We start from the raw sequence: 24,837 nt of genomic DNA, 5'->3' as shown, positions 1-24,837 counted from the left end.
GGGACAAACCCATAGACTCTTTGCTGACTTGTAATATAACTGGTGAAGTATGGTTTAACCATTTTTCCGGGCTCTATTCTCATTCAATGGCCCGACTGATAGCATGCTGGCACAGCCCCCTGCCGACTATACAGAACCCAACGAGGCAGACCTCTTCTCGCCTAAGGAAGTAATCGGAGCGATCAAGTGCCTGGTCCCAAATAAGGCCGCGGGACCTGACGGTATCCCAGGTGATCTGCTTCGGATCAATCCAGCTGAGTGGGGGATACTTATTGCTTCCCTATTGAACAATGGCTTGAATGAGGGGAACCTCCCGGACTCATGGAAGGGCGCAGAAGTCGTCCCGATTTTCAAGAAAGGAAGTCTGGACGACCCTGCTAATTATCGCCCCATAAGTCTTCTAGACTCTACCCAGAAGGTGGCCGGGAAGGTAGTTCTAGGGAGGGTCACACAGTGGATAGAGGAGAAGCAAATTCTCTCAGACTTCCAGGCTGGTTTTAGATCCGGCACGGGGACCATCGAACAGTCATTCCGGTTACTGATGATCTACTGGAAAGTGGTTGTACTGGGCAGGGGCAGTCTGTACCTTGCTTTTATAGATTTGCGGACTGCCTTTGACCTGGTCCCACGTACCCAACTTTGGAGTGTTCTTGATGCCCTGGGTATTCCTCGTTATTTATTTAACCTTCTTATAAAGTTTCACGATGACAACTTCGCGCAGATCAGGTGGGGTAACCAGGGTCAAAAAACGCCACGTATTCCTGTAAATAGGGGTGTCCGCCAGGGTTGTGTGCTAGCCCCCACTCTGTTCTCTTTATATGTTAACGGAGTGGTGGAGCACCTATTAAAACACCCAGCAGATGCACCCTCCCTGGCGGGCAGGAAAATACCCACCCTACTATTTGCAGATGATACCCTCCTGATCTCCAAAAGTCCAGTAGGCCTACAACGTCTTCTAACCAATTTTAAGGCCTTCTGCGACCTAAGGGGACTTGTTATTAACGCAGAGAAAACTAAATTCTTGGTCCTAAACCCGCCAAAGAAGTTTATCAACCCTCCCTCCTTGGACTCTGTCCCACTGGAGAGGGTTAAGGAGTTCGACTACTTAGGCATCCGCCTTTGTGATTCCATGAGTTGGAAACCCCACCACCAAAAAATGCTGCTGACTCACAAGAGGGTGGCGGGGACCCTCCTCAAGGAACAACGCACTTCGTCTCTAAAACCCATTGCTCCAGTACTCGATATCTACAGGGCCAGAGCAGTGAGCGCAGCTTTGTATGGAGCAGAGCTGTGGGGCATGCTGGATGTAGACTCCCTGTCCAGATCAGAAAATAAATTCCACAAAGACCTTATGGGTCTCTCGTATAGTACACCGTCCCTCCCACTCCTCTTAGATGCAGGTACTCGGCCCATCAGTGATCTGGCAAGACTGCGCCCCCTTCTTTTGTGGGCACGAATTTGGAGGGCCCCAAAACTGTCCAGTTATGCAGAGGGCCTCAATGATCTCCTCTCTTTACCAGGTTGGCCCAAGGTGCGCTGGCTAAAGGAAGTCAAGCTCCTTCTTTGTGACCTGGGTCTCGAAGATGCCTGGCTCAGTAGATCTGCCCCGCCCAAGTCAATCCTGAAGAAGCTATACTGGACCTGGGTGACTAATGGCAGAAATAGTAAGGTCAATCTTTGTAAAACCAGTGTGGAATTTTTGATGGTCAGGGAGGTGCCCCTATGTGTACCATACATGGATACGATTTCAAAATCTTGGGAGAGGGTGTTATACTTTCAATTCAGGGTGGGTCTACTCCCAGTGGGTAAATTAACTGCAAGTTGGAAGGTTCCCGCACAGACGACTTCTTATTGTCCCTTCTGTGCGAACAGGACCGAGTCAGTCCCCCACCTATTATTCGAATGCCCAGCCTACGCAGCCCCACGTGCCAAATGGCTGAAACCACTCTGTAGGAGTCTTGGTACTAGATCACATGAAGAAGCATTACGAATCCTAAGATCTGATCCTCGTCCCCTGTTTGCATGTGGCCTGGCCAAATTTTTAGGTTGGGCTTGGCGTCTTAGATCTTCTAGGCTTCTGTACCTCGTCTAAGTACTTATTTTAGCCTGTCTTCATGTGCAAAATGTATCCTTGTTTATTATCAAATGTATGTTAATAATTATGCACTGAATCTTTTACTGTTTTTATCTAATTTTGTACTGCTTTTTAAGATATACGATATCGAAATAAAGCTTGTTACAACAACAATTATTCAGGACCTAATACAGTCAGGTGTGATTAAAGAAACAACTTCGAACATTTGCAATTCCCCTGTTTTACCAGTTCATAAAGAAGTGGAACCAGGAACACCACCTGTCTACAGACTAGTGGTGGATTTGAGAGAGCTCAATGAATGTGTCATTCCACAACACCCTGTGGTCCCAGACATCTCCACTTTACTCACAGCCATAGATGCAGAAGCAACGCATTTTTCTGTCATTGACTTAAAAAACGCATTCTTCAGTATACCCATTCACCCAGACAGTCAATACCTTTTCGGCTTCTTTTTACAAGGGCGAAGTTTCCAATTCACAAGAGCTCCTCAAGGTTTCACCGAAATTCCAAGTGTATATAGCCAAGCGCTGAAAAGACAATTGGATACTATTCAAATGCCCACGGATACAGCTATACTACAATATGTTGATGATATCCTCATTACGGCCAGATCTGACGCAGCATGTGCTGAAGCATCACTACTAGTACTAGAATTCCTAGCTGCAAATGGCCATAAAGTTTCCCCTGGTAAGCTCCAATTTTGTTTACAGCAAGTGGCATACTTAGGGCACTTGCTGTCAAAGGAGGGTAGGCAGCTTACACAGGAACGCATCCAACTCATACAACAAATACCACAACCAACAACACAGAAACAAGTTCGAGCTTTTGTTGGTCTCACCTCATATTGTAGACAGTGGATCCCGCAATTTGCACTCATTTCTAAACCATTAGTGCAGCTGACAACACTCGAAGCTGACGCTACTCCACAATTACCCTGGACAGATGAACACACGCAAGCTTTTTTCAGTCTCTTAAAAAGGCTATGTGTCAAGCCCCAGTGTTAGCAACACCTGATTACACCAAAGATTTTACCTTGTTTGTAACAGAAAACTCAGGTATAGCACTATCAGTCCTGACCCAACTTCAAGCAGACAGACATAGACCATGTGGTTATGTTTCAAGTACATTAGATCCAGTAGCACAAGCATTACCTGCATGTCTAAAATCAGTAGCAGCTACTGCACAAGCTATTAGACAAAGCAATGCTATTGTATTGGGACATCATCTGATAGTCCAGGTCCCACACGCTGTAGAACTTCTGCTAAACATAACGCAAACACAGCATCTGACAATAGCCAGACTCACCGGATATGAGATGACGCTTTTTCAGCTACATATTGAGATTAGACGATGCAACATTTTAAACCCAGCAACACTGTTGCCACTGACCTCTCCTACTGAACAACTTCACGATTGTATTGACATAATTGATTTAGTGACCAAACCCAGACCAGATTTACAAGATACTCCCCTTTCTAAGGCAGAAATGACACTTTTTGTTGATGGTTCTTGCATGAGACTCCCCACTGGAGAACTAGCAGCAGCCTATGCCGTCACACATGGTACAAACACTTTGGAAGCACACAAGATAGAGATACTGTCGGCACAAGCAGCCGAACTCATAGCACTAACACGAGCATGTCACTTAGCAAAAGGAAAATCAGTTAACATTTACACTGATTCACAGTACGCTTTCGGGGTTGTACACAACTTTGGCACATTATGGAAAGAGAGAGGATTCCTCAAATCACACGGGTCTAAAATACAGCATGCTACACTCATCACTGCCCTCTTAGAGGCCAGTCAGTTACCAGCGAAAGTTGCAGTATTAAAGTGTAAAGCGCACACAAAAGGAACCGATGAAATATCAAAAGGAAATGATTCCGCAGACAGTGCAGCCAAATTAGCAGCAAACACAGAATTGAATATACTACACCGCCAATACGCAATACGAGACCCCTTTTCTGACATCCAGGATGTCCAAAGTCACACCACACCACAGGAACTGCTAGAATGGAAGGAAAAAGGAGGGGTCCTTACAGATCAGGGTTGGATGACACCTTAAAGAGCAGTATGGTTTCTGCTGGATGCTATGGTATAATATATATATAATAAGGGAGTTTTATAGAGCGCATGGTTACGCTCAAATGGCGTGTCCCCGCGCTAAGACAGAGGAACTCTTGAGGCAGGACCTCAGATTCCGCTCGGTTACCGTGTGTACAGGTGTGTTTTTAACTGCTTTCTGAAACTAGGTTCAGATGTCTCTAGGCGAAGGTCCAGGGGCAGGGCGTTCCAGCTCTTTGCCGCCAGGTAGCGAAAAGACCTACCTCCCATGCGAGCCCTTCTTATCCTAGGGACCTTTAATAGGCTTCCATGGGTAGAGCGAAGGGCGCGCGTGGGTACGTATCTGGTGACCAGGTTCTGAAGTGGTGCTGGTGCCTTCCCAGCAAGGATGCGATGGCAGGTGCAAAGGGCTTTAAACTCAACCCTGCTTCTTACTGGAAGCCAGTGAAGGGTTTGAAGGGCGGCTTTGGAGGCCGATCTATTGGGAAATTTTAGGATGAGGCGGGCTGCCGCATTCTGCAACACCTGAAGGCGATTTATTGCCTTGCTGGTTGCTCCCAGATACAGCAAGTTGCCGTAGTCCATGCGCGATGTGACGAGGGCATGCACCAGCGTCCTGCGTGCTGACGTAGGGAGGAGATCTAAAACCTTACGCAGAGTTTTCAGGACGCTGAAGCAGACACCCGCCACACGGTCTATCTGAGGTCCAAAGGACAAGTCGGCATCAAGCCGGACTCCAAGGTTCCTAGCTTCTTGACAGGGTGTTGGAACCTCGCCTAGGCATGGGGGCCACCACGCCGACGACCAGATAGATGGGTTCCCCCCAACCACGAGCACCTCGGTTTTACTGCCATTTAATTTGAGGCAGTTGTTGGACATCCAGGCTGCAAGATCTTGCATGCAGGCTCTGAAACTGTCCACCGCAAGATCGGGCGCACGCGAGAGGGAGATAACCAGCTGCGTGTCGTCGGCGTAGGATACTATATGCAGACCATGGCCCTCAGCAATGGGGGCCACTGGGGAAACATATAGAATAAATAGGGTGGGGCTCAGGGACGATCCCTGGGGCACACCCTGGCCCAGGCCGATTTTTCTAGAATAACATTCCCCCTGGCTGACCTGAAAACCTCTACCCGACAGGAAGGACTGGATCCATTCTAGTGCAGCTCCAGATATCCCTCCACTATTCAGACACTGTAGCAAGGTGGTATGAGCTACAGTGTCGAATGCTGCACTCAGGTCCAATAGGATGAGGGCCATAGTCTGACCCTCATCAACCCCCTGGCGTAAGGTCTCCACAGCCATCAGAAGCGCTGATTCCGTTGAGTGGCGGGGACGGAAACCAAACTGGGTGTCGTGTAGGAGGGCAACCTCTTCCACGAAGTCCATCAGTTGCATGTTTACCGTTTGTTCCGCCACTTTGGCCAGATAGGGCAGAAGGGAAATAGGACGGAGATTTTCTAGTTTTTCAAAGCCGATGTTGGGTTTTTTCCTAAGAGGTAGAACCACTGCCTGTTTCCAGTCTCTGGGCACGGTCTTGGTTCTAAAAGACACGTCCGGTAGATGTCTGATATATGGTTCCAGCACCGGTAAGCTGTCAACTAGACGTTTCGGCGTGGTCGGGTCCCATGGGGAGCCCGACTTAATTGATACAGGTTATAATAAACACCATACATGGGCCAGCGCATCTAGGAGAAAAAGCAATGTTAGACAGCATACAGAACATATGGCACAGCAAACATTTGAGAGCTGCAGCCAAACAAAAAGTTAAAACGTGCATGATTTGTAATAAGTTCAACCCAGGTAAAGGCACAAAGGTGGAGCAGGGTGGATTCCAACCCCCTGACCATCCATTTGAAGTTCTCCAAATGGACTATATCCAGATGGCGAGATGTAGAGGTCACAAGTATGTGCTAGTTGTAGTATGTGCTCTGACCAGATGGACAGAAGCCTATCCCGTCCCAAATTACACTGCAACGACAACTGCTAAGCAACTAGTAAGAGAATATTTCCCGAGATATGGGTTGCCCCGCGTCATCTACTCAGACAACGGCCAGCCCTTCTCCTCTGAACTCATGAAGCGAGTGTCTCTTCTGTTAGGGTACACTTGGAAATTTCACTGTGTAAGACATCCTCAAGCAGCAGGTCTAGTAGAGAGACACAACCAGACTTTGAAGACAAAATTGGCCAAGATATGTACAGACAAAGGCGTGGACTGGATGATAGCCTTACCGGTTGCCCTCTTCTTCATGCGTATGGTAGCACATTCCAGAACCGGTCTATCTCCGTATGAGGTGGTCTTTGGCAGACCACCAAATATGTGGGGTACGCCAATGCCTAAAAGAATTACTGATGTAGACAGCAGAATATTGACTGATTACCTGGCTTCCTTGATGTCTGCACTCCAATCTTGTCGTTCACAGGTCGCTGCAGCCTTCCCTGACAAAACCGCCCCTGGAGAACACACCATCCGACCCGGCGACTGGGTGATGATAAGAAACTTCGACAGGACCAGTCCTCTTCAGCCCAGGTGGAAGACTCCGAAGCTCGCGCTCCTAACCACACGGACGGCGGTGAAGGTCGAAGGCAGGAAGGGCTGGCTACACGCGAGCCACTGCCGGAAATATTTTGGACAAAGAGACACTGTTGCCGGCGACACTGCCAACCCTAGCGACATTGTAACAGAACAATCTTTTGTGCCCTTGGAACAGACCCCACAACAGGAATATAAATCAAAGTTGACGTCTGCCATCCGGACTCTGGCTAATTAAGTCCACTGGGCGCAGGTCCAGTGGTGAAGCGGTTGGAGCATGGGGATGGATTTAAACACCTTGACTATGTGGGAAAAAGATAGAATGAAACGCAGAAACAAGAACTTTAAGAAATTGCGTAGTGGTTCTATCATATGTTTAATGATATTGTTTTTCTTCATAACCATTATGACGTGTCTTGGTTGGATCCTCCACACTGTTTTTCCTCCAACACCACACACCTCTCATGCACCCAACAGCACTCAGGAACACACATATCATGACCTACCCCCTCATGAACAAGCCCATAGACTAGCCTTGCAAAACAATACCTTTATACAGATGTTACACTACACTCATCAGGTCAGCAATAGCACAAATTGCTGGATATGTGGCCGCCTCCCACCTCATCAGAAAAAGGGAGGGATGCCTCTTTTCCCCTTTCCATTTTCCTATAATGGGACTTGTGAAGCCTGGTTCGCCCTAATAACAGCTGACGATACTACCCCCACCTCCTGCCCTGACGGAAATAATTCATGCAAGAATGGGTGGCCTTGGGGGGACTTAAACAGGGTACTTAATGCTGCCTGTTACCCAAATGAGGATGGAAATCCTCAGGCGACAGGTACAGTCCTAGAAAGTGAAGAATACAAGCAAGGGAACATGACCATGTCCTACAAGATGTTAAATACCAAACCTAAAAAGAATGCTGGTCCCCCTTCCATCTCGGTCTCACCAGTAAAAGGACACCTGTGCATCCAGAAAAATGGCTCTGTTCCATTAGGACACAGTGACTGTCATACCACTATAAGTTTTGAAGACAGAGGAAAGTCCTCATTTCTAGCATCTCGCCATACCTATTTCGTCTGTGGCCAAATGGCCTATGTGCAGCTGCCCTTGAACTGGGGGGGAACTTGCTATATAGCATTCCTGTTACCCCCTGTCTTTGTGGCCCCATCCACTTACCACCGAGACCTCCTAGTGCCCCATGTCAGACATAAAAGAACGATCGATACCTCCTTGGTTGACCAAACAGAAATCTCATGGGAACAGTTTACAGATTTTAACAAAGGGTTCTTCTTCTTTGTTGGCCCTGTACAAAACAGCAAGCTTATACGCAGGTTGACAAGGACCTTAGAGGCTGTTGTAAACCAGACGGCGTCTGCCCTGGGGAGTTTAACCCAGGAGCAGTCCGCCATACGATTGGTTACTCTCCAAAATCGCCTTGTCCTTGACATCATCCTGGCTGACAGAGGCGGAGCCTGTAAAATTATAGGCTCTAGTTGCTGTATATTTATTCCTGATAATTCCCCATCTGTATACACGGCCATAACAAAATTACACAAGATAGCCGTAAGTTTACAAGAACCTGGCACTTGGACGTGGTCTGATTGGTTCTGGAAGATAATATCGTCCTGGGGATGGCAACTACTGTCAGCAGCAGGTATAATATTCCTGGTAATAACTGGATGCTGCCTTTGCATCCAATGTGGTCCTGCCCTGTGCGGTATATGTGCTGCAAACCACTTGTCCAGCAGAGAGAAAGGGAAAGAATTATGCTACAAGAATGTATAGATGATCTCATGCAAATTGAGATATAATGTAGGTACACTCTGGGGCAAGGAGGGAATGTGGAAATAAAATTGACAATTGTGCCCCATCATTGCCCTGTTTCTGCCTGACAGCCATTTTTTTCATTCAGACAAGCACCCATTTTGTGTGTGACATCCATTTTGTCTTCAGGCCCACAAGCAAGACACCCTGCCTCTGGCACCCCCGTTCATTGACCACACATTTCTGTGGTTCTGCCAATTCTGGGAACCAGCAGTAGATAGTTCCTGTTTTAAGAAGTAGTTCCTGTTCTTAACTGTAAGACACCCTGCACCTGGCATTTTAGTTCATTGACCACCCCTTCCTGTGCTTCAGCCAATTCCCAGAACCAGCAGACAGTTCCTGTTTTAAGAAATAGTTCCTGTTCTTGACTGCAAGCCAGAGAGCAGATGGTCTCTGTTTTACACAAGATAGTTCCTCTTTTTGACTCTTGTGGTTCAGCCAATTCCCAGAACCAGCAAGATAGTTCCTGTTTTACACAAGATGGTTCCTGTTCTTGACTCTAAGCCAGAGATAAACCCCCGAATGAGGAAGGGCCTTCAACTGAAAGAGAACACATTTCCACACATCGCATGCCCTCTCACAAGACACAAGACACACCCCTACCTTGACACATCTGTTGGAAATTTCTGCTTGTCACTTCTCTTTTCTTCTTTTGCCTATTGACTGAAAACTGTATAAATATTCTGATGTGTGAATAAAGCTGCAGACCACTCCTGTACCCGCTTGGTGCTGGAGCTCTCCCCTTAACTCGAGTTACTGGACCCTTTTTTGTACTCCACGGACTCCTCTCTTTGCTTTGACTGAAATTATGATTATTAAGTATAGAAATTCTGAGATGAGGTAATATTGAATTAATATACCACATTAAACTCCTGCTCGCCATAGCCTTCATTTTTGGAGCATTTTCTGTAGGTCCCTCCCCAAACATAAAGATAAACTTTTTGACTTTATCAACGCAGAGAAACCTGACGCTCTGTTTCTCACAGAAACATGGCTGCATGCCAGTTCAGGACCCGACGTTGCTATCGCCCTCCCTCCTGACTATGTTATTGTCAGGAAGGACAGAGATATAGGAAAAGATGGAGGTATTGCAGTGATTTTTAAAGCTATTTATTGCTGCAAACTTGAAGCTCTGCCTCTCCAAGATTGCGAAGCCGCTCAGTTCAAACTAGCAGTTAACCCTCAACTGACCCTATCGGGCCTCCTGATCTACCGTCCCCTGGGGAACCCAGGTTTATGGGCAGCTTCCTTTTCTGATTTTATCGCCCCGCTCCTGTTGAAAGACGCTAATTTTACCATTCTTGGGGATCCTAATTTACATTTAGAAAATTCTCAATGCAATGTCAGCAATGTCTTTCTGTCTGATTTGGAGGCCCTGAATATCTCCTTATGTAATTCGGGGTCCAAACATGTGGCAGGACATTTACTCGACCCCGTCCTCTCTAATCTCTCTTTTGACTGTAGTCTCCCTGCTCTTCCCTTGGAATGGTCGGACCAATTTAATCTGGTGACCTCTGGGACTGAGAGCAGGATCTCTCCAGATTCTTATCAGAGTTTTAGACGTTGGGGCAAACTGAATGTAGAGGCCTTTAACATCTTATAATGTAAGAACTTGCCGGACACAAATTTGCCACTGGCTTTGCTTGATCCGGCTGGATCTAATTGGCTCACCCCAGCTGTAAATACATGTTTGCCTCTTGTGTCTAAACATACCCTCCCCCATCGTCTCCGTGGTTCAAGGATAACCTCAAAGCCATTAAATCCAAGTGTAAAGCTTATAAAAGAACCCTTAAAGATTATCATAAATTATGCAAAATGGCCAGAGCCACTTACATTACTGACACTATCACGCAGGCCCAAAATTGCCCACGCACCCTCTTCTCGGTGGTAAAAAAGTTGACAGGCTCTGACACTACTCCGCCTCCCCCGATCCTCGATGAGGATCAATATGATAAAATTGCTGACTTCTTCATCGAGAAGGTTGAACTTATTTATGGTACTTTGGGTTCCTCTTCCCTCCATCAGATCCATGCTGACTTCTGACCCTACTCACGAAAGTGAGCTTGATTCCGTAGCAAAATTATGTACCTGGCTACCATTTGATGAAAAGTCTTTTTAGACTGTCTGTTAAGCATTAAATCGGACTCTCCACGTGACCCTTTGCCAATTAAAATATTGCGTCAACTCCTTCCTGACTCTCTTAGCGTCCTAAAAGAGCTTCTTAATTCCTCTCTGAGAGATGCCTTTGTCCCGCTTGAGTGGAAACATGCAATGGTTATTCCACTCTTAAAAAAGGTTGGAGCTGACCCCTTGATACTGTCAAATTTGAAGCCAATCTCTTTACTTCCCGTGCTCTCTAAGATCCTGGAAAGACATGTCAACAATCAATTAACTCACCATGTGGAGAGATTTGGTTTCCTGCATCCGTCCCATTCGGGCTTTAGGGCCAACCACTTCACAGAAACGACTCTTCTTGGAGTCACTGAGAGATTGCGTCATTGCATGGACCGCGGAGAGACAACAGCACTCATATTACTTGATTTGAGTGCCACATTCAATACTGTGTCGCATTCCATTCTTCTTGCTTCTCTCCGGTCCTTGGGAGTGGAAGGTCCCGCATTGGCCTGGCTTGCCTCCTTCCTTAGTGGCCGCATCTTTCAGGTCTTTTCCTCTACAGCCTCTTCTAAAATCTGTTCTTCAGCTCACCGAGTGCCCCAGGGGTCTATTTTGAGTCCCTTACTCTTTAATGTCTATATTAGTCCCCTGGCCACCATCGTGGAGGATGCTGGTCTTTCTCTATTTTCATACGCTGACGTCACACAAATCATCTTTTCTCTTTCCACCACCGAAGAGAACATCTCAGCCCTCAAACAGGGATTGTATAAACTCGCAGAATGGATGCGTAACAACTTTTTGAAGCTGAACGGGGACAAGACAGAGGTTGTCATCCTGGGCAAACCCAAGGACCTATGGGGCCCCCAACACTGGCCCCAAGAAATGGGTCCTCGCCCCCAACCCGGTGCCCAGGTACGCAACCGTGGCTTTCTCCTTGATGAAAACCTTTCTGTGCGGCAACAGGTGGTAAAGGTGGCTGCTACATGCTTCACCATTTTGAGATGGCTTCATAAAATCCTCTGGATGCTTCCTGACTCCACCAAAAGGACGGTTGTCCAGGCCCTGGTCACCTCTCGCCTGGATTATGGCAACGTTCTTTATTTGGGGGTGTGTCATTAAGCTCTTAGAAAGCTTCAGGTGGTGCAGAATGCGGCTGCCCACCTCCTATGCCATGTCCCGCGCATAGTCTCCATATCCCAGTCCCTTCTGAACCTTCATTGGCTCAGGATTGAAAGTAGTTAAGTTTAAGGCTCCTTGCTATATTTCTAAGATCAAACAGGGTGTTGCTCCTCTATATTTACAGGAGCTCATCTATGCCTATTTCCCTACACGTTCTCTCCGGTCTTCCTCCAAGGGTGACTTAGTGATTCCCAGATGTAAGTTGGTGAGAATGGGCGGCCGCTCGTTCTCCCACTTAGGCCCTAAGATTTGGAATTCCTTGCCTACTTCATTGAAAACTGAAACCATCTATTTCAGCTTTCGAAAGGGCCTCAAGACATGGATTTTTCTGCAATAAGCTGCTTTTTGTACTCTTTTCACCCTCTTAGACTATCCCTTAACGCCGGGAAACCCTGTATGGGTAGCTGTGCGCCTTAAAAGTTAAATAAATAAAATAGTGGACCATAAGACAGAGGGTAACCATGCTAGTGCAGGTACTTCCTTATATGGCCACTTAGTCAATATAGGCTCAACTGGGCAAGGTTAGCCTTATCTCCTTTCATTTGGGGGGGGGTGTAGGAAGGTGGAATCCGACTGCATGATTACCCCCACTTTTTTCCTGGTGTTTTGATGGTTTTTGACTTAGTCTGGCTGGGGCCCTGCTAACAAGGACCCCAGCCTAGATGTTCCCTCCCTAAATTGACTACATTAGGTACACTCCAGATTGGTTACTGGGTAACCCTTGTGAGTCCCTAGTATATGGTACCTTAGGTACCAAGGGCATATGTACACCAGAGGCCTTCCAGGGGCTGAAGCATGTATTATGCCACCCCTGGGAAGCCTTCCAAAATGTCACCACAGGTCGGCTACTGCAGCCTGGGTAAGGTGGTACTGGTACCCCTTACTTAGATATAGTATTCCTATATCTACCTATATATGCAGACACATAAACCTATAAGTCACTCCTATGGCAGACCTTGACAATCCTGAAGGCAGAGTGCTTGGTTTTGTGTGAGAGGGTGCCCAAGCATGGTCTGAGCCCCTCTGCAGCTTTTGGAATCCCTTCCTTATAGCTGTTCTGTGAAACAGCCATACCATATACTCTTAAGTGCATTATAACCTCGCGGTTAATGCCAACTTTCGAATGGCTGCATCAAAACATGTTGTGTTTGGTGTCAAACACTTTGGAATACTACCCCCCCCCCCGCCAATTCTGGCAGCGGGGTTAGCATTCCACCCTTCTAGAGAGAGAAGACATGTACACACTGGTCTGCCCGGTAAAAGTTAAACGGAGCCCCAGCATCACGAAATGGATGGTGCTGCCACAGACATGAGTCTGACCTCCTCCTGCTGGACGAAACTCCGGCAGGGGAGGCCTGGACAATAGGTTTCCTGCCCAGGGAGGTGTAACCACCTCCCCAGACAGGCTGTAGTGTATTGGGGCAGGGTGGGTGCATTCAGTGAATGCTTTTCACACAAGGTGTCCCTGTGCATTCCCCAGTTCAAACCGGTTGCTGGGGTACTCAGCCCCAGCCCTGACGCAAAACTGGACAAAGGGGAAGGGGTGTAACCACCCCCTCCCCAGGTCCTCCCATAGGTGGGACCTTAGAATTAGTCCATCCCCTAAACTTAGTATAAGTATAGGAACCCAGTCCCTAGGACTTTAGATTACTCTGGACGAAACTCTGCAACATATATCTTGGACCTTCTACATTCTATATCGACTAGAAGACGGAAGAAATCTCCCTTAGGGTCAAGCAGTGACCCCCCTGTTTAAACAGGCACCAAAGAAGCATGTTGCCGGTCTGCATTGTCAAGGCTCCCGCCGGATCCCGAAGAATCTGCGACACAGGACATGGGATTCCAGACATCTCTGAGGCCGACACGAGATCCCAGCAAAGCTGAGACCCGCAGCCGTCACGAGAGACGTGGGACCGGAACTCCTGGACATCCAGCACATTTGCTAGTGCATCGACTTCCCGAGCTTTCCCGAAGTTGTACATTGAGCTACTTGTAGTCCAAGCCCTGAGCACCTTTTGCACCGAAGCTTGTGGGCCTACACTCCACGAGTGTTCCGTGGGCCCGCTTCCTGTATTCCTGCTTGAGGCCCCTTCGCGATCCCTGGTCCGTTGACTGGTGGGTCCCCACGAAGGAATCTTCTTTGTTTCTTGGGCTTCCCTAGTTGCTCCAGAAGTGGCATGACTCCCCTCTAAAGGGTGAGTCCCTCCGACCTTGCTGGTCTGCTCCGAAGCCAATCTTTGCATCTTGCTTTGGGTTGGTGTTGCCAAGGCTTGTTTGGTCCAATCCGGATACCTTTGCTGCAGCACTCGACATCCGACATGGGACAGCTCGAATCCAGCTCCTGGTTGTCGTCGACGCCTCCTGGACCTCGTGGCTGAAGAGTAAAGCTTCACCTATATTACCTGAAATCACCAGATATCGGCTAGCATCTTCTTGTCGCCTTCCTGGTCACTGGTTAGTGACCCAAACTCTGTCCCCTCTGCTTTCAGGTTCTTCAGATCTCCGATCCACCCTTGGATACATCCGGACACTCTTCACCTGGTCGCCTGCAGCACTTCTTTGCAGCTCTCAATAGGAAGTGACGACGAAACCAGACACGGAAAGACACCTATGTACCCGGCTTCCCTGGGTGAGGTAACACCAGTACTTCGGTGCTCCTGTGGGTCTTGACTCTCGAAGTGTCCAGTACTGAACGGGTTTTGTTCCTAGTCCACTCCTAAGTGTCCTTATTCATTAAAAATCTAATCGGGACTTTCTCCATAGAAGTCAATGGTGATTTGCGGCTGTGTTTAGACACTGCACGTGTCCCCTGTGGGTCTCCTGCGTCCCTACCTTGGGTGGTTCCTCGTTGCCCCAGCAGTTCTATATCACTTTCTTAGTATATGGTTTGTGACGCCCTAAGACAAAACGTATACTGTGCTAATTTACTGTGTGCTATTTAAGTTATTGTATTGTACTTTTGCCTCTAGCCTCATAAAGAGACTAGAGGAGTGTGTTTAGAATAAATACATATATTTTATATATATATATATATAGACCTGGTGTGGTTCTCCTTTCATTTGATCATTCATGAGATTATAGACTGGTAAAACAAGCTGCTTTACATTACTTCAAAACTTAGCCTGAAGGCTGCTCTCCACAGCTACCACTAGGATAGCTTTTTGTAAAGGTTGTCTTAAACCTACCATCAATAACGGTCGTTTGGACTGGTGCAAGGTGCCCACTAGAATAGTGGACAGCATATGCCAGGCCAACTTCTTACAAGGGTAAGATCAATGTACATGTGTTCAAGGTAGTGATAACATTAATTAAAATCTTGCCTTGATTGTAATTGGGTATTTGTAAAGCGCGCTGCTACGCCATGGAGTGTCCCGGCGCTAACAACCGCTGAAAACAGGCAGAAAGAAACACACAGCTACAGGCTAGTGCTACTGTTGAAATAACCAAGTCTTTAATTTCCTCCTGAACACACCTAAGTCAGTTATCTGCCTAAGAGAAATAGGGAGACCGCTCCACAAGCGGGGTGCCAACACTTGAAAAGAGCGTCTGCCAATGCTAGAACGGGAGAACCTAGGAATGGGCATCAAGTATCGCATCGAGGACCTCAATGTCTGTTGTGGGGCATAGCTCTTTATCCTTTTCCTAATGTACTGGGCCCCTGAGTTGTGTAAGGCCTTAAAGGCCAAAGTAGGAGCCTTAAACTGGACCCTCTTGCGCACCGAAGCCAATGGAGAGATTTTAAGTGGGGGGGGGGGTCATATGATCCCTGGGTCCAATCATCAGAATAGCCCTGGCCGCCGCATTCTGGATCACCTGTAGGCGGTTCAGAAGATATTCCAGGAGGCCTAAATAAAAGGACATTTGCATAGTCCAGTCTTGATGCAATAAGAGGCTAAACTACCATCTTTCTAAGGGAGACCGGAAGCAGGGGGAGGAAGTTCCTCAGCATTTTTAAAAGCCCAAAGCAGGTGCCAGCCACATTTTGAATTTGGGTCTTCATGGACATGTCCGAGTCCAGCTTCTCCCGAGGTTTTTTACTGTGGTAATGGAACACTTAGGGGGAGACATTTTCTGTGCCCACCAATGGTGCCACTCTACTCTCAAGTCTGATCTGAAAAAAATAATCTCTGACTTTTTAGGGTTGCACTTTAATTGGCTCCCACGGAGCCAGGAGAAGACCTCCGTTAAACAAATGTCCATCTCACTACCTCTAAATACGCTGCCCTTCTCGCTGTTAAACAGAAGTTGCGTGTCCTCGGCGTAAGACAAGTACTGCATTGCCCCCACTATCCAAGGTAGTTTTGATAGTTTCAGAAACTTTGAGTAGGGCTGTCTCAGTACTTAAGTTAGATCTGAACTCAGACTGACTTGGATGTAATATGTTGTTAACCTCCACAAACTCCGTGGTAACTGTGTTTACATATTTCTCCAAAACTTTGGCAGCAGTGAAATAGGCCTGTAGTTACACGCTATCAGTGGGTCAGCTGTAGGTTTTTTAATAGAGGGAGCATTCTAGCATGTTTCCAGATCTCTGGCATTATTCCCTCCGACAAAGAGGAGTTCAGCACTCGATTCACCGCTGGGTTAATCACTTCCGCAACTGACACCAGTACTCGCGCCGGACAGGGGTCCATAGGGGAGCCAGATTTTAGGGCATTCATTATCTCAAGAGATTTATCAAGTGGGATAGGCAGGAATTGTAAGAGAGACACTCCTGGCGTAGAGTTTACTCTGAGGGGGGCAACTGTGTTTGGTCCCTCTGCCTGTGGCAGGTCCTTAAAGGAATCTTGGATGTCTTTTATCTTGTCATGGAAATACTGTGCTAAACTGTTGGTCCAGTCGCTGGTCGGGATAAAAGGGCTGTTCCCCACCTGTTCCACTTTGGTGGTAAGGAAGTATTTCTTTTCTTCACGGACGTTGGAGTAGTGGGATTTCAAAGCCTGTTCATAGATGGCTTTGTCAGAGGAATTAAAAGTATTCCGCCATATTATCTCCAAGTAACATGAACTTTTACTTTTTCTAAGGGCCTCCGTAAACCATGGAGCTGAGGTCCTGCTGGCATTAGCTGCCCGAGTTGTCAAAGGGGCTAGCTCTGCCGAGCGGAGCTGAAGCCAGTTCTCCAAAGAGAGAACATCACTCTCCAAACTTCCATTAAAAGGAATGGGATACAGCCTTAGTGCGTTGTCCAGTGCCTCAACTGAAATTTTTAAAAGGCCTAAAACTATTCGGGCTGGATCTACAGTGTTATAGAGGACTACTGGATTCTTTAGGGACTCTGAACGTAAGCAGGAAATGATCCGACCATATTATGGGGAGAGGCACTTCCCTTTCTATACTGATCGATGAGAAAACCTGGTCCAAGATGTGGCCTTTTTCATGAGTGGGCCAGAAGACATAGGGAGCCATGTGAAAAATACCCATTGATTCACACAGCCTGGATGGCTCTGGTTCCTCTACTTGATCCATATGGATATTATAATCTCCGAGTACCAGGCAATGCTTGTATTTGCTCGCAATAGGGGTTATAGCATGACTAATTGATTCTAAGAATTTTCCGGCCGTGCCCGGTGGACGGTAGATTACCACCCCAGCAATTGATTGGTGTGCTGACACAGTTAGAAAGAAGCCGAGCCCCTCCGCTCCCTCTATCTCTGCGGTAAGAAATAGTGAACATGAATAAAGGTTTTTATAAATATAATAATAATAATAATAAATGGCCACTCCCCCACCCCTGCCCCCTGATCTGTCCTTTCTAAGGATCCGATATCCCGGGGTAATTGCATTGGTAATAGTGGGGTTGGAGGCATCATTAAGCCAGGTTTCCGTTATAAACATAATGTCAGGCTTTAAGTCAGTTAAAAAATCGAAGAGCTGAAGCTCATGTTTCCTTAATGACCTGATGTTTAATAGGATAGCCTTCAGAGGGCTCCCTTCCTCTAAGGTCCTATCCCGGTGGGCGTCATTTTTAGAGATCTGTTGAGCCTCCGTGCCCTTTGCTCTAGGAGAGGCTGACCATCCACAGAACTTACAGACAAGATCCTTCGCATCGGCTAACAGAAATAAATGAGGGTAGCAGTTCATGCACTTACCGATAGCTAACAGCTCAGATCTGTGGTAGATAATGCCATGCTCAAAAATCGGCGAGTCTCGAGCAGCCTTTCCGTCGCTGGTCGCCTCCGGGGCGCAGACGGGCCCACCTTGATACTGGTAGTAATTGTAGTGAGTGTGATCTCGGGACCCACAGTGTATGTATTTGATGTAATAACATACAACCCTCATACCACATACTATTTTTCAAGAGGAGTTGCTGCATCCCCATTTCACACAATAAAAAACGGTTACGGCGTATAGCCACTGGCACCCTGTCTCACTCCTCACTAAAACAATTTGAGGAGTTGTGTCTATGGCGGGGCCTCTATTTGGTTCTGTGATGGTATAGGCAGGGTTATTCGTGGTGATTGTTGGTATGTACTAGAGAAGAGCTGAGAATCCTTGAACGGCATTGCCCGGAGCACCCTCATTTACAACCCGAAATCCTTGCGGCCAGAGAACAGGTTGCGGAACAAATGGAGTGGTTAGGATACTTTTATTATAAGCAGCATACGATACAAGCACATGGTGGGAGACTACACAGGATGGCTAAACGAGGCTCGATCATTGTGGAGCTTACTGCAGTTAATGGCTATAAGCTATAGACAAGATGACATTAACCAGGAGTTTTATGATTACTATTCAGCTCTGTTATAGTGTGGGAGCTCGCTAGTAGCCATTACAACCTTCCTAGCCCTCTTGCGATTTCCCACTGTGTCCCCTGAAGAGGCTGAAGATTTGGGAGGAGACATCACTCTTCCAGAGGTCTGAGCTGCTATAAACTTCATGGCTTGGAATAAAACACCAGGCAGAGATGGATTACCAGTTGAATTTTACTCGTACCTATATAGATATTCTTTTCCCCAAGTTGATAAACATTTACAAGTCCACCAAGACTCTAAGGTTGCTCCCTTCTTTTACTCAGGAACTCTGATCATGCCACGACGGAAGCCTGGGAAATTAGTGTGCGACAGGAAGGCTAATGGACCGTTATCTTTGCTAAACTTAGATTATACAATACTCAATAGGATCCTGGCTACCTGCCTGCTGCCTCACATGTCTACTCTGCTACATGCCGATCAAGCTGTATTTATTCCGACATAGAACACAGCACTCAATATCTGCAAACTTCTCACCCTACTGGAGGCAGACTCCTACCTTAAGACCTAAGCGGTGAATTTCACGGTGGGCATAAAAAAAGCTTTCAACAGTGTATAGTGGCACTACCTCAATGAGGTGAAAACTTGTTTCGGCATGGGACAGGGCTTTGTGAATTTGACAATATTGCTATATTTGGATTCCTCAGCTAGAATGAAGACAGGTTGAATTATATCAGAGAGCTATACAGTGGAGCAAGGCACTAGGCAGGGTTGTCGCCTGTCGTCGCTGCTTTTCGCCCTGGCTATGGAGCCGTTGGCTTGTCATGCCAGGGAAGGAAATGCTTACAGAGGTATCCGGATCGGTACTCAGGTGCACCATATTGCTTTGTATGCAGATGATCTCATGCTTTTTCTCCGAGATGTGAAGGACGCCCTAGAGGGCACTCGGGAATTGCTGGAGCCCTTTGGTTCTCTCTCCGGTCTACGTGTAGTTGGCAGAAATCTTGGGCCTTTCCCATGGCCACGCTTCGAGATCGGACTGCAGAAATAGGTGCTCCCCAGTGGGAATCCAGATGCTTGCCATATCTTGGAGTTTAGATTTACCACAATCCTGGTGGATTTACTAGAGGGTAAGTCTGGGCACTCCCCTCCAGTATTGATTTCTGGAAAATGCTTCCCCTATCAGTGCCAGGCCAAGTGTCTTTATTAAAGATGATAGCCCTACCCTGCCTGTTGTTTTTCTTTGTAGTGTTGCCGGTCTGGGTTCCTCAAACACTATTCTAGGAGATTGACACACTTATCACAGGCTTCCTCCGAGGCACGGGATGCAGTAGAGTGATGTTGTCCACAATGCAGCTTCCCAGGGAGGAGGGAGGTTTGGGTGCTCCCGACTATGAAGCGTACTGCTTAGCAGCGCAATTGCAATGGCTAACACAGTAAATCGCTGAGAGTCTTGTCCCTGAGAAGGCAATGAGTCCTTCTGTGCCTAACCTTTCCTGTTTGGTGAAGGTGCTCTTACAACTTCCCCGTGTAGTGCGGACCGACCCCATTGAACTTCAGGTAATGTGCCGTTGCTGGGCTCCTGGTCTATATAGGGGGTGGGGGCAACTGCCTTAGTCCCAAGATATTCCCTTGAAATTTCAGGAGGAGTTACCACATGTACGGGACTGGCAAATGTTGACAGATTGGGTAGATGTGGGCGCATTAACACTCTAATCCCTATTTGAGGGTGGAGTATTCCTTCCATCCGAAGAGTTTTGATCTCGGTATGATATACCGCAGGGCCATTTTCTTCTCCACTGTGCTGTGACAGTGGCCATTTGCAAACACTGGAGAGGGGAAGCATCAGAGCCCCCTTATTCTAAAGCTACCAGTATTTAGTTACTTCATCAGGGACCTTTAAGGCTGTTAACTTGTCTTTATAAAACGATCTGGGAGATGTGATCCTCACCCTGGAGTCCCTCAGACCATTGTGGGAGGAGGACCTGGGGATTCCCATACCGGAGAATGACTGGGGAGCAATCTTGCAATGCACACCTAAGGTTTCTTGGAATACCAGGTTGAAACGTAATCATTTTGGTGCTACATAAGGCGTATCTTACGCCTGGAAGAATTGCAAGACATTTTGCATTGGAGGGAGTGAAATGCCAGATGTGTGGTGAGATGAGGGCTGAACTTTACCAAATGTTCTGGACATGCCCGGAGCTAACACTAGAATGTTGTCACTGGTGATGGGGAAGAGGTCCCATACATGCCAGGACATTGTCGTAAACATTGGTATCCAAACACTGCTAATAATAGGTCGACGCATGGGTTGCAAGATTTGCCCTTCATTTTAACGAAAAGAGACATTATACGCAACTGGAAGACTCCGAGGGGCCCACGAGTAGAGGTTTGGAAATGGGACCTAGAAAGATGGGCAAGTTATGAGTGGAACCCCTGCAGAATTCTGATACTCCTCATCTGGGAGACGGTCTGGAATGTCCTAGACGATAGAGGACTAGCATCCTCACTAGATGTGGGTCTTGCCTAGCTAGAGGGACTGGAATTTAATGCATAGCCACTCTGTCCACCTCAGTTATACTGATCTGCTTGAGTCGAGATTGAGAGTTGGTTTCCCCTGTCGAGGGCGAGTTATGACAGGGCATGTCCATTCAGCGAATTGGGGACAAGGAAGGAAGCTGTCTGTTGTGGGGGTTGAGCAGCTTTTGCATGGTCGAGCTATTGCTTGCGCTTTGCAATGTTATTGCAGAAAATGTTGTCCAGCTCTATTGTATTTTCCTAACAGGCGAATAGATGCTTTATACAAGGAAGTTATTGGATAGTACTGGCCCTGCCGTAAGATGCCTGTATTTGCACAAAATGCTAATAAAATATGTTAAAAAAAAAAAATTGTTGGTATGTAACTCACCATCTTATGTAGAGGGAGTTCAGGAGTTGTGGTGGTGGTAGTTCCTTAAACAGCAAAAGCAGAAAAAATATTGATTATTGAGGAAGCACCTCATCTCATGCAATTCGGGCATTGTTCAGACCTATCATAAACTGATAGAGTGGTGTGGGACTAAAATTCCACTAATCGTACTATTCTTAGTAAGCCTCTGAGGAATTCCAGTTATGCGTGAAAAGTGGAGTAACAGAGAAACATGGTTTGATTTTAAGTCCAGGGTAGAAATTCTGTCAATGGAAAGCCCGGAAAAAGCACTGTTGGACCACTTTTGCCGTTATCATTGTACGGATACACTTGTAGGTGCAGATATTTTGAACAAGGTTTTTGAAAATATTCACTTGTGTGAACCCATATAAAGTAATACTTAGAAGTGTCACATAAGCAGGGTAATGTTTGCATATCTGTTTTTATTCTCATTGATCTGTTTATGAAAGCATTGGTTGCAGAAGCTCTCTACAATGAATGAACTGTAAGTGACCATTTCTTGCCAAATAATTCTTTATTTTTTCATTTAGGAAACGTTTATAATATACAAAATCTCCGTGAAGAATCAGACTCAAATATTCTTTTTGTACACATCAAAGAACCGAAACAAACAGAAGTTGAAGACAATGGATAAAGGACTTGTTTGCAGGAAAGGCATTGAAGAAGGTGGAACATGGAAAAGAATGTTTGGATGAAAGGATCAAATGTGTTATGTACAATGTTATTTGTAAAGTAGATAATGTTATCTTTTGTAAAAAAAAATAATTAAAAAATTGGTAAAGCTATTTAATACAAACACATACCATTCCTATGTGTTATTGCCTCTTCTTTGCATTTATTAGTACTTCCCTACACTGTCCATTCCTGCTCAAAAGCTACTGTTCTTTAAAACATGTTTGCATTTTTTGAACTTATTAATTGCATCACTCCTTTTTGTCTGGTGTATTCTTGTTGAAAATATTAAGTTCTTCAAAATCGTTTATTTGGATTATAAGAGTACAACTATGCAAATACATTTGCAGCATAATCAACATTTCCAAAATGCAACTATACCAAAGGAACCAACAACTGGTTCCGAACGACAAATTAAATATAAGGTTATTTAAACTGTTTGGTATCCTTTCTCTGGGCTGGCCCTATTCTACATAAGTCCTGTGCTGGGGTTCCTTTGCCTTGTGACATTAAGCCGAGTGGCATTGCTACAAATTGAATAGTGCTATATTGTGTTACTCCTTTTCGATAATTTTGCACATTCTCTGTACATACACCTGTTCTTTATAGGTAGTTTGTCATTCATAGAAATGTCCCAATGCGTCAGACTGGATCAGAAGATGTGTCTGTTCTTCTGTTTGGGTGCCTTGTGCCAGTGTGAGTCCAAGAGTAGCATAGAATGTCTATCAATAACAGATGTGGCGTACTGGCTTCTTTAAAGACCTTTGCCTGTGACTTCAGTCCCTTTCTGTGAACCACATACACAACGGATCCAGAGCTATGCTCAGCTTTTGCTAATTATATTTCTCACTGTTAGTCTATTCTAGGGCTAAATTTTGTAAACCTTTCAAAGTTCACAATGAACCACAATGAACGCTGTATCCTCGACCTACTTCAACACCCTCCACATGCTTCGTAAGACATTCAGATGGATCCCATCCGAATCCAGAAAAACTGTCATCATCATCATAAAAACTTGTTTCGGTCTTTCTCTAAAAATCACTGACATAAAAAGTACATAATATTCATAGAAGACATAAGACTAACAAAGAGCAGCTTAACACACAGGTTTCATAAAATAAACACTGTGTGTGTGTATCCAGATCAGGTCAGAAAAAGTTCATTATAATTTTTCACCCTCAGCAGGACAAATTTTCTTCCTCGGTCACAAAGCCAGACCCCAGAGGTAAGACAATCATTCTTTTTTTTTGGAAACAATTTTATTGTTATATAAAATAAACAAAGGGCATTTCCAAGGCTTTCATTACAGACATCATGAATACAAGATTAGAAAGGCGAAACACAGCGGACACAGCAAAACATTTCAATGAGGCATCAGTAAGACAACCATGAGAGCAATTCAATATATTTACCTGCTTCCCAAGTATCTCTTCCCTCCTCCCCTTCACTCTGAATCACTATCGCTATCCATCTGAGGCGGCTCACAAATGTGCCCTCGATATTCATTCCAAGCTCCCCAAATCTTGGCCCACTTTTGTGGACATTTCCGATTCAAATAAACCGCCTTCTCGGCAACCATCGCCGAGTCCAGATCAGTACTCCATGTACTGAGCGCCGGCACAAATGGGGACCCCCAGGCCCTAGCCACATTTCGTTTAGCGTACATAATTCCAAGCGTGGCCCAGTCTTGTAGGGGGTTACTAAGATCATTAGGTTCCCAAATGTTCAATAAACAGCGACGTGGTTCGGGGAGCAGTGAGACCTCAACAACTTGTGAAATAGTTCGCATAACCTTGGACCAGAAACGGGCATTCAATGGGCAGTCCTAGATAGTATGATAGAACGTCCCCACCTCACCACAGCCTCTCAAACAATACTGATGTGTAATTCTCCCTATCTTGTGTAGCGTGACCCTAGTATAGTAGACTCGATGTAGAATTTTTAGTTGTATCAATCTGAGCCGGGACGGCACAGCAACCTCCCGAGGAGAGGAGAGCGCGGCCTGCCAGTCTGACTCGTCAAATTCGCCTACCTCCGCTGTCCAAGCCGCTCTTAGTCGCACCGTGGGGTCAGGCATGTTGTTGAACAGCTTGCGGTAGACCAGTGAGGTCGCTTTTTTTTAGCATATGTTCCGTAAGCAATCTATCTTCCAAAGGAGTGGATTCTGGTAGCTCTTCCTCAAGTGGGAGCACCGACCTGAGGGCATGGCTAATCTGTAAGTAGCGGAAACGCTCCGTCTGTGCCAAGTTGAATTGGGCCGCTAGCTGGTCGAAGGTGAGGACGGCACCCCGCCTATAGAGGTCTCCAACCGTCGATATGCCTATCTGATCCCAGGCCTCAAATCCCTTACTATTACAGAGCCGGCCGAGGCGTCGCGATGTCCAGAGTGGCATCATCTGTGTGATCTTGTCTTTACATTTAAGGCAAGTAGAAGCCAGATACCACAACCTCACTGTGTGTGCCGTAGTGCCCAACAGGGCCGCAGCGCTTCTGGGGTCATAGAGTGCTGCCATCACTCCTCCGTCCCCCAGATCGTATCTATCCGCCTTGAACGCTGGGTCAGTCTGCGGGGCATGGAGCCAATGGTTTATGGTCTTTAGTTGGGCTGCCCAATAGTACAGTTGGATATCAGGAAGTGCTATACCTCCATCGAACCATCCCCGAACCAACTTTTGCCGGGAAATGCGCGCCGGTTTGTCCCCCCCAGAAAAGACCAGAGACCAGTGC

The 24,837-nt window shown here is 46.4% G+C and overlaps 1 protein-coding gene across 4 annotated transcripts in view; it reads left to right on the top strand.

Moving 5' to 3' along the window:
* The window catches only part of CENPC (centromere protein C), a 1,220,926-nt gene extending 1,198,681 nt beyond the window's left edge, over positions 1–22,245 (top strand). For all 4 annotated transcript variants that reach the window (XM_078676246.1, XM_078676245.1, XM_078676249.1 and 1 more), the window contains one exon: positions 21,969–22,245. In XM_078676246.1, the coding sequence (XP_078532372.1) occupies positions 21,969–22,072 (104 nt within the window). In that variant the 3' untranslated portion in view covers positions 22,073–22,245. The remainder of the gene's footprint in view (positions 1–21,968) is intronic.
* The last annotated feature ends 2,592 nt before the right edge of the window (positions 22,246–24,837 follow it).

The sequence above is a fragment of the Lissotriton helveticus genome, chromosome 2_1, assembly GCF_964261635.1.
Source record: "Lissotriton helveticus chromosome 2_1, aLisHel1.1, whole genome shotgun sequence".
NCBI lineage: Eukaryota > Metazoa > Chordata > Amphibia > Caudata > Salamandridae > Lissotriton > Lissotriton helveticus.
This window is presented reverse-complemented; position numbering and strand designations above follow the sequence as displayed.